The 10,962-nt window shown below is 45.5% G+C and overlaps 1 protein-coding gene across 1 annotated transcript in view; it reads right to left on the bottom strand.

Moving 5' to 3' along the window:
- Positions 1-10,962, bottom strand: part of CLEC2L (C-type lectin domain family 2, member L) — a 39,850-nt gene that overhangs the window by 2,108 nt on the left and 26,780 nt on the right. The window contains exons 5-7 of the mRNA XM_006861246.1: positions 5,718-5,792; positions 1,450-1,616; positions 306-406 (exon numbers count right to left, since the gene is read on the bottom strand). Coding sequence (XP_006861308.1) covers positions 306-406; positions 1,450-1,616; positions 5,718-5,792 — 343 coding nt within the window. The remainder of the gene's footprint in view (positions 1-305; positions 407-1,449; positions 1,617-5,717; positions 5,793-10,962) is intronic.

The following is a 10,962-nucleotide window of genomic DNA, read 5'->3' as shown; positions in this document are numbered from 1 at the left end:
CACCTCACACAGCCCTCATCCCTACATGCTGTCACCCACACACTGTGCAGACACAGTTGTCACACACACATACACACATCCCACCCCAGCACACACTCTTCTCTACACCACTGGGACCACTTGAACATACCACCCACCCACCACCACCTCAGTGCTGCCCCTCGGGAGTTTCTCCTCCAGGAATAACTAGTGAGAAAGCCCGTGGGGGCCCACGATTCTGACTTTCTCTGCCATGAGGACTGTGTCTGGGTGGCACATGACTCCCATTCCCTGAGGGCTGCTCAGCCCTTCCAGGTGAACCTCACATGTCAGGGTCAAATGGGTCCCCGTTGACCCAGTGGAATTCGTCCCCGACTCTGCGCAGTCCGATCCAGGGCTCCCTCCTTGTGAACTTGAACATGAATTCCTGCATGAAGGAGGAAGAACCCACAGGGTTAGATGCAGTCTCGGCCATTCCTGCCCCTGAATGAACCTCAACTCCAGAGAAGGTCCCCACTGCACCCTGGAAGTGAGGCACTGAGGTTCCAGAACTCCGTGTGGTGGCATGGTGGCAGCTCAGGTTCAGAGTGGTCTGCTGATCCCTGAACACCATGCCCACTGGGCCAGGCTACTGGGAGCAAAGTGTGTCCCTGAGCTCAGTGGTCCTCCTCTGCCTGCGATGCAGTGTCTGGGACAGACCTACAGGCTTCCAGGGCTTTCTCTGTGGATGGTGGTGTTGTTAAGTGCCCTCAAGTAGATTCCAACTCATAACAACCCTCTATAGGGTTTCCAAGGAGCAACTGGTGAGCTTGAACTGCCAACCTTGCAGTTCAAATGGGTTTGCAGTCTGACGCATTAACCCACAGCGCCACACTAGGGCTCTGTAGATGGTAGGTGTGCTCCAACAATAGTGACCTTTAGATTGTGAGTGTGGTAGGCTGCCACTGTTTACCTTCAATGTCCACAGAAGTTCATAGACTCACTCACAGTGCTTCTGTAGGTTCAAGTCCACCCAGAGGTGTTGCAGAAGAAAGGTTTAGAGATCCTCTTCCCCCAAATCAGCCACTGACAACCCTGTGGAGAGTCCCGTTCTCCTCTGATACTCCTGACTCAGTCTACAGGCTGGCAGCTGGTCTGTTCTCATCAACTGGATCGAGGAGTTGTATGTGTGGACTGGACGTAGGTGATCACTTCCTCGTGCGGACAAAGTCTGTTGTTGTGAAGGGCCGTTGAGTCAGTTGTGACTCATAGTAACCCTGTATAAGGTTTCCAAGGAGCAGCTGGTGGGTTGGAACTGCCAACCTTATCCTACAGCGCCACCCCAGGATTCCATGTAGAAAGTGGGAGTACAATTCTTATATTTTACTGACCAGGAAGCTGGGTTATGGATTAGTCTTGACAAAGGACGTGGGAGCAGGAGGTGGCTCCCAGAGGCTTTGGGCACTCGCCCCTGTCCCCCAACACACTCACCAGCTCCTTCTGGCTTTGGATCACAGCCAACGCAGCCTCGTGGGTGTGGCAGGACTGGCGGCCTGTGTTCCAATCCCTGGGTTCCTCGGAGAAGAAGTAGCACTTTCTCCCATAGAGTAGCCAGTCCTCCGGGCAGGGTGCCTCGCACTTGATGCAGCCCTTGGAAGCTGAGGGAGAGAGGGGCTCAGTGCCCAGCTCACACCCAGCCTGCGCCTCTGTCCCTTGGAAGCCAATGGACAGAGGGGCTCAGTGCCCAGTGTACACGCACCACCCTGAAGCTACAGGACCACCACATGCCTCTGCCTACCCCCATTGGCCACTCCAGGGGACACAGCTACCATTGGAGAACAGGAAGGGAAGCAGCACATAGGGAGGCCATAGCGGGGTCCCCAAAGAGATGGCACTAGGTCAGTGACACACTGAGAGTTACGGAACCCCAGAAACGCAGATTTGGAGAGTACATTAGGAGATTCAGGCCCTCTCTCTGCCCATCTGCAAGCTTTGGGAGGGGTCCACTCTCATCACTGGCTAACTAAGGAGGCAATCCACTTTGCCAATGAAAGACTGGCTGAAAAGTTCTTTTTGAATTCTAAGTTCCAACCTGCCCCTCTTGTGGGAGCCCCAGGCAATAATCTTCCAATGACTGCGATTACTCTTGACAAGAAAGAGGGTATAAAACTCATCCTTTTGTCTCTTGCACTTAGCTTAGGGCCCAGTATCAAAATGGGTTTAAAAAACACTTGATTAAAGAGGGGGGAAATGTGGAACTGAATTTAAAATTCACATGGCATCTAGACTTTCTGGAGCCATTAAGACTGGACCAACGTCCCCTTCCCCCTAAACTATTGTCCTGAGGATATCTTTAAACTTTAAACCAAAATAATCCCCAGAAGATATCTTTGAACCAATAGTAGTTTAACTTGAATTCGAAAATAATATCTGCTTTGAGCATTGTGTTCTTTTACAATACTATTGATGTGAGATCAAATGGACAGCAGCAACATGAAATATGGGTAGATGGGAAGCTCAGTACGCAGTGCGTTTGTGTTAATGATGGTGAAATCATTTGGAAAAGGATATCCTGAATGGTTGATAATGAATGGAGGGAATTGTAACCATAGCAATGAAATGATATACTATAGGATGAATGTAAAACTAATGTTCTCCCATGTAAACTATCACATAATTCACAATAAAATATTAAAAAAAGGATATCCTGAAAAGTGGTACAATTTGAAGAAGGTAATCAATGTCACTGGATTGTACATGTAGAAACTGTAGAATCAGTGTGTGTTTTGTATATACAAAGGGGCTCAAGAAGTTAGTGAAAAAATAATGGAGGAGAGAACAAACAAGATGGGGATTGGGTGGACGTGCAGTGAGGAGCTCCATCAACAACACAGAATACCGGACCAAGCAGGCTCAGGGGATGGTTCCAGAACTCTGAGCCAAATATAAAGGATTATTTAGAAAGTTGGAAGGCTTACAGCCAGTGAAATTTATAGCAGAAACAAGAAATCCAGTGCTTTCTAATCCAAGGCACTCAACTGCTCCCTGAGTGGCCATCTTAGGTGAAACCGAGTGGGGGAAGGATCAGAGCAGCCACGGACGCCTGACAGAACTGCAGAGATAAAGGTGTGGACATTCTTTTTTTTGTATCTGTTTACTGGCCTCTTGCTGTCTGTGCACCTCCATTCATGAGGGGGTGCCTAGAGGTGACTAGAGGGGGTGCTTGAGTGAGTGGACACCCCACCCCCACCCTCAGAGGGTTCTATTAAGCATGTGCATAGATCTCCTCAAAATGTAAAGGGCCAGTTTCCACTTAAAGCCAAACAGCAGTGAAAAACGGCCACAGCCAGCCCTGAACTGGTTACCACTGGGAAAAAGGCCTAAATGGGGATTGTAGAGCGGGACAGGCAGACTAAAAAGGAAATAGGCCAAAAATTAAATCCTGAGGTACATCATAACGACAGACAGTGGCATGCTGAAATTTCTCAGGAAGAAGAGTGAAAAAGGAAGCCCATCTCCTGATCACATCTACCTAGAGGCAATCAGAAAGCATAAAAAATACCAAAATACACACTCATCTAAGTATTAAGACCATAGCTAACCACTAAATATGCCCAAACAACAGAAACAGACGACCATATCAGTCCATGTCCAGAAACAAGATAAGAGTGACTGAGGCAAATGAGTTGGAGGTAGACCTACATCCATACTGGAAGATGGGCAGGCTTTGGAAATGCCTGAGAAGGAATTCAGAAAAAATGATTATAAAATTTATCAAAACACTTTACAATGCAGTTGAGAAAAATAAGGAAGAAGTCAGGAAAGTGCTACAGGAACAATCAAATAAGACAGATACAGCATTGGAAACAATTCAAAACCTACAGAAAGAGGTTCAAACGATTAATAATAGAATACCAGAAATGGACAAGACACTGAAAGGGCAAAGGAGTAAAATTGAAGAGATGGAATTACGATGGTGTAATCAAAACATTCCAGGATAGGCAAAAGCTAAGGGATTTTGCCAAAGTCAACCCTGCTATGAAAAACAACCTAAAGGGAGCTCTGTGGACACAGTAGTAACTGTGGTGGTAGTAACTCTAAATACCAACTGGGAAGGAAGGAGTCTTCACATCAAGTATCAATGCTATCCCCTCTGTACACAGGGTAGATAGGGATGGGCAATTTAGACACTGGCTATCAAAAATGAGGGGGCGATAAAGGCACCAAGTGACTGGCTTACAAGGTTTCAAGAGGGAGTTTAATTTAAGAGTGTGTTGGGGAAGAAAGAGTCCCCACTGAATAGCTGTCATATTGTCTAGATGGGTCTGATTAAAAGAGATGGGTATAAGATTCATATGATTCAATAGTGAGTAATTGTTATAACTAATTGCGACAGTCACAATTATAAAGATAAAAGTTTTATAACAAAAACAGGGGAGCAGTTAATCTTACAGTCCAGAAACAAAGGACCCAAGGACCATCAAGGAAGAAGAACACAAGTGGAATGCGGGACCCTATCCAGAGAAGCAGCAACACCAGAGATGGAGGCAGAGTTGGTGACATGGAGAGAGGGAGCAGCTGAGGACTCTAGATTCATGAGAAGAGCTAGTGGCCAAGTGACAGACTTGCAGAATGTATCCTTTTGTGGTGTAAATTATTACATATGCCTGAGTGTGTGTGTTTTCTTTTCTTTTTTTTTTATTTAATGAGCTAAGCTCTGGTAGCGTAGTGGTTATGAATTGGGCTGCAAACCGCAAGGTCAGCAGTTCAAAACTACCAGCTGTTCCGCGGGAGAAAGATGAGTCTTTTTGCTCCCGTAAAGATTTACAGCCTCGGAAACTCTGTACAGGGTTCCTATGAGTCAGAACCAACTCCACAGCACATAACCACCACCACCAAAGTGAATAGAGAGAAATACTTCTACTCCCGTAAAGATTTACACCCTCGGAAACCCTGTACAGGGTCGCTATGGGTTGGACCCGACTCGATGGCACTTAACAACAACAACAACAACTACTAATTGATGGTACATGGAGGGGAATGTAATCATTGTGATGAAACAAGTTGTATGATTTGTTGAATGTAAAACTGATGATCTGCCCTGTAAACTTTCACTCAATCCACAATAAAAACTTAAGATAAAGAAAAAAAAAGTAATGGCGGACCCTACCCAGAGAAACAGTGACACCAGAGATGGAGGCAGAGACGATGACTTGGAGAGATGGAGCAGCTGGGGGACCCAGAGAGGGTGAGGGGCTAAGCACCAAGGGACAGGCTTGCAGGGTGTACCCTTTGGTTTGTTGATGATCCATGAAGGGGACTGTAGCCATGGCAATGGAACGATATATGATAGGATGAATGTAAAGCTAATGTTCTCCCATGTAAACTATCACATAATTCACAATAAAACATTAAATAAATAAATAATGGAATTTTTCCATGAACTTTTGAAGCCCACTCATATTTTCACCAAAAACAAAAGGAAAACTTGTTGAATGAATGAATGGGATTAACCCCTCCAAGATGGCTGTCATGCATTCTTGCAGCACCTCTTGGATGGCACACAAGATGGAGCTCCCTTTGTCTGCATGCTTTGGTAAGGGGGTTCATCTAGCTCACATGTATGGATTATTTTGGGGCAAAACCACATCACGTCAGACACTGTGTTTTCTACTCCCTCCCCCATGGAACTGCTACTCCATCGGGACAGAGGCAGTGGGCTGCCCAAACGCCTCTAATGCCCCAAACTCCACGCTCACCCAAGATGCTCATCACCACCAGGATGGCGAACAGCAGTACAGCAATGGCCCCCAGTAGGAGACGCGTGGTGGTGTCTGAGGGGGAGAGAGAGGGCGTCAGTGCCTGCCACCCCGAGCCCACACCAACCTCTCCCCACACCAACCTCACGCCCACACCAACCACCACCCCCCACACCAACCCAGCCCACACCAACCACCACCCCCACACCAACCCAGCCCACACCAACCTCACCCCATGTCAACCCCTACCCCCATGCCAACCCCGAGCCCACACCAACCTTACCCCACACCAACCCAGCCCACACCAACCGCCACCCCCACACCAACCCAGCCCACACCAACCCCTACCCCCACGCCAACCCCAGTCCACACCAGCCTCAACCTCACACCCACACCAATCCCGACCCCACACCAACCCCAGCCCACACCAACCTCACGCACACACCAACCCCAGCCACATCAACGTCAACCTCACACCAACCACCAACCCCACTCCCAGAAACCCCACCTCCAACAACCACACCCCCACAACTCCCAACCCCAACAAGAACCCCATTCCCAGTGAGTATGTGCTTCATACATTACTATCCTGTCTCCTCCCTTCCCCCAACTCCTCACAATTGTCAAGTCTTGTGTTGTGTATTGTGTACATCAGGAATGCTCTTGTTCCCATCACAACCATCTGGTACCTATGCCTGTTGTTGTTGAGTACCATGGAGTCAGTTCCAACACTTAGCAACCCCATCTACAGAAGAACTATACACCACGTGGTCTCACAGCATCCTCACAATTGTTCCCGTGGTTAATCCCATTGTTGCAGTCACTGTGTCAACTCATCTCATTGAAGATCGTCCTCTTTTGTGCTGACCCTCTACTTTACCAAGCATGATGTCCTTCTCCAGGAACTGGTCCTAACTGTGGCTTGTTGTTAGGTGGCATCGAGTCAGTACTGACTTATAGTGATCCTATGCACAACAAAACACTGCCTGGTCCTGGGCCACCCTCACAATTGTTGCTACACCTGAGCCCATCGCTGCCGTCACTGTACCAATCCATCTAGTTAGGGTCTTCCTCTTTTCCCCCAACCATCTACTTTACAAAACATGATATCCTTCTCCAGGGACTGGTCCCTCCTGATAATATGTCCGGAGTATGAGAGATGAAGCTTGGCAATCCTGGCTTCCAAGAAGTACTCTGGCTGCACTTCTTCCAACACAGATCTGTCTGTTCTTTTGGCCATACATGATACTTTCAATATTCTCCTCCAATACCATAACTCAAATGCATCAATTCTTCTATGTTCTTCCTTATTCACTGTCCAACTTTCACATGCATATGAGGTTATTGAAAATACCATGTGTCAGGCGCATCTTAGTCTTCAAACTGACATCTTTGCTCTTCAACACTTTAAAGAGGTCTTGTGAAGCAGATTTGCCTAATGAAATATGTCATTTGATTTCTTGACTGCTGCTTCCATTAGTGTTGATGGTTGATCCAAGAATGAAGTCCTTGATAACTTTGATCTATTCTCCATTGATATGGATGTTGTTTATTGGTTCAGTAGTGAGGATTTTTGTTTTCTTTACGTTGAGATGCAACCCATACCAAAGGTTGTTCTCTTTGATCTTCATCAGTAAGTATTTTAAGTCCTCTTCACGTTCAGCAAGCAAGGTTGTATCATCTGCATATCACAGGTTGTTAATGAGTCTTCCTCCAATCCTGATACTATGTTTTTCTTCATATAATCCAGCTTTTTGGATTATTTGCTCATCATACAGGTTGAATAAGTATGGTGAAAGAATACAACCCTGGCACACCTTTACTAATTTTAAACCATTCAGTATTTCCTTGTTCTGTACAAACAACTGCCTCTTGGACTGTATACAGGTTCCTCAAGAACACAGTTAGTGTTCTGGAATACTTACTCTTTGCAATATTGTCCATAGTTTGTCATGACCCACACAAACAAAAGCCTTTGTGTAGTCAATAAAGCAGATAAACATCTTTCTAATATTCTCTGCTTTCAGCCAAGATCCATCTGACATCAGCAATGATATCCCTCTTTCAACGTTCTCTTCTGAATCCAGCTTGGACCTCTGGAAGTTCTCTGTCAATGTATGGTTGCAGCCATTTTTGGATTACCTTTAGTAAAACTTACTCTCATAGGTTATCAATGATATTGTCTGATGATTTCCACATTCTGTTGGGTCACCTCTCTTTGGAATGGGCACAAATGCAGATAGATCTCTTACATTAATTCCCAGTGCCATGCTCTTTGCCAATGCCTTCAATGACCCTTGGACTTCTTCCTTCAGGATCATTGGCTACCTCTTGAAATGGTTGAACATCAACTATTTCTTTTTGGTATAGTGACTGTATGTATTTCTTCCATCTTCTTTTGATGCTTTCTGTACCATTCAATTATTTGCCCATAGAATTCTTCAGTACCACAAGTTGAGGTTTGAATTTTTTCTTCAGTTCCCTCAGCTTGAGAAATGCTGAGCATATTCTTCCCTTTTGATTTTCTAACTCCAGGTCTTTGCATGTTTTGTTATAATATTTGATTTTGTCTTCTCTAGCTGACCTTTACATTTTTCTGTTCAGCACTTGTACCTCCTCACTTCTTCCATTTGCTTAGGTATCTCTGTGCTGGAGAGCTAGTTTCAAAGTGTCTTCTGACAGACATCATTTTGGTCTTTTCCTTCTTTTTTGTTTTCTTAATGCCCTTTTGCTTTCTTCCTGTAATATGTTCTTGATGTCATTCCCCAACTCTTCTGGTCTTTGATCTATAGTGTCTAATGCAAAAAATCTGTTCTTCAGATATCTCTAAATTCAGGTGGGATATATTTTGGCTCAATTTTCTTCAGCTTCAGTCTGAATTTGCATATGAGCAGTTGATGGTTAGTTCCACAATCTGCCCCTGGCCTGCTTTTGGCTGATGATATAGAGCTTTTCCGCTGTCACTTCCCACAGATGTAGTCAATTTGACTTCTGTGTAGTCCATCTGATGAGGTTCATGTGTATAGCAACCCTGTATAGGGTTTCCCTTCTCCCCCTCCCTGTTCTGGATCACTCTTGCCAGCTATGCCAGATGCTAGGCAAGAAGGCCTCAAGGTGGCCTATAGAAACACCACAATGTGAGGAAATCATTAAAAATGGAAACGATCAGCCCCACCCCAGACCTACAGAATGGAAACTGTGGGGTGGGGTCAGCAACCTGAGTCTTAACAAAGCCTCCTAGTTACTTCAATGATGCAAATTCAAGTTTGCAATTCTATAATAGTGAGAGACCCTGGTTCGATTCCAAACAATGTGTCTCATGCTTCGTGGTCTTGATGTGCCATGGAGTCGGTTCTGACTTATAGTGACCCTGTACCGGGTTTCCAAAGCTGTAAATCTTTACAGGAGCAGAAAGCCTATCTTTCTCCCATGGAACAGGTGATAGTTTCGAACTGCTGACCTTGAGGTTTGCAGCCTGACTCGTAACCACTACGCTACCAGAGCTCCTCATCTCATGTTTAGCTACCACCCATCTGTCAGCAGAGCTTCCACACTGTGATAGACTAAGAAAGGCCTGGCGATTTACTTACAAAAAATCGATCAGTGACAACACTCTGGAGGCCTAATGCACAACAATGCCAGAACGGGGCATCATTTTCTTCCACTGTACATGGGGTCACCATGAGATGGACCAACTTGATTGTAGCTAAACAACAAAGTCAGTCGTGGTATTGACTATGTCCATCCCCCAACAAGCTTTTTATCAGTTCCCTCTGAGGCTTTCTGAGTTCTCCAGCCTTTAATCTCTTGCTGGTCTCTCCACCTGGAGCCTAAGTACAGGACTGCTAACCACAAGGTTGGTGGTCCAAACCTACTAGCTGCTCCTCAGAAACCCTGTGTAGGGTCACTATGAGTAGGAATCAACTCAATGGCACTTAACAACAACAATAAAAGTCTCTACCTTGTCCCCAGGGTTCAGTCCCCCGGCTCCTTGAAGTAACAAATGATCCAGCTCTCCCAACGTCCTTCTTCTCTATCACCACCTCTTTAAATCCTGCCCACTTCTGACACCATCCATCCTCTCACAGAAGCCTTTCTTGGTGCCCCGTATATCTGTCTCCAAGGGTTACCATCACAAAGTACCAAAATGGGGTGAAATTAGGGTGTCAGCAGGGCCATATTTTCTGATGGCTTCAGTAGAATGTTGTTTCTTGTCTCTTCCACCTTCTGGTGACCCCAGTTGTGCCTTGAAATCACATCTTCAATACCAGTTTCAATCTACTGCAATCTCTGCCTCCATCTTCACATGGCTGTCTCCCTCTGGGTATCTCTTAGGACTGGTATGAGGACGTCAGTCATATTGGATTAGGTCCCGCCCAATTGACCTCTTGTCAACTTGGCTGATAACACCTTCAAAGACCCTATATCCAAATAAGGTCAGGTGCACAGAGACCAGGGATGATGTCAATATATCTTTTGGAGAAGACATAAAACAATTCATACCTGTTGCTCTTCTTAAGCGCTGTTGAGTTGGTTGTGATCCTGTATAGGGTTTCCGAGGAGCTGCTGGTGATCTTGAGCCACTGACCACGCGGTTCAAACCGACTTTGCAGTCCAGCACATTAACCCACAGTGCCACAACAGGAGTCCCTTTCTAAAGTTTTTTTCTATTTTAATATCAAAATTATGTCTGGCAGCTCCCTGTTGATGTACTGCTATGACTGTCTTTTCATTATTTTCAGCAAAACTTTACTAGAATGTGATATTAATGATGTTGTTGTTGTTGTGAAGTGCTGCCGAGTCTGTTTCGACCCATAGCAACCCTGTATAGGGTTTCCAAGTAGCAGCTGGTGAGCTTGAACCACCAACCTTGCAGTTCAAATGGCTTTGCAGTCAGGCACATTAGCTCACAGTACCACACCAGGACTCCATGTTAATGATTTTGTTCCATAATTTCCACCTCTCTTTGGAATAAGCACAAGTACAGATTTCTTCCCAATGGTTGTCCAGGTAGCTGTCTTCCAAATTCCTTGGCATTGACAAGTGAGCACTTCCAACATGGCATCATTTGTTGATATATCTCAGTTAGTATTCTGTCAAATCCTGGAGCCTTGTTGTTGTTTTTCGTTTTTTTACCAATACCTTCAGTGCAGCTTGGACTTCTTCCCTAAGTACCATTGGTTCTTTATTGTATTGTTGTCGTTGTTAGGTGCCATTGAGTCAGTACCGACCCATAGTGACCTTA

The sequence above is a fragment of the Chrysochloris asiatica genome, unplaced genomic scaffold, assembly GCF_000296735.1.
Source record: "Chrysochloris asiatica unplaced genomic scaffold, ChrAsi1.0 scaffold00041, whole genome shotgun sequence".
In the NCBI taxonomy this organism is placed as follows: Eukaryota; Metazoa; Chordata; class Mammalia; order Afrosoricida; family Chrysochloridae; genus Chrysochloris; species Chrysochloris asiatica.
Note: the sequence above shows the minus strand (reverse complement) of the source record. Positions and strands in the feature narration are given on the sequence as shown.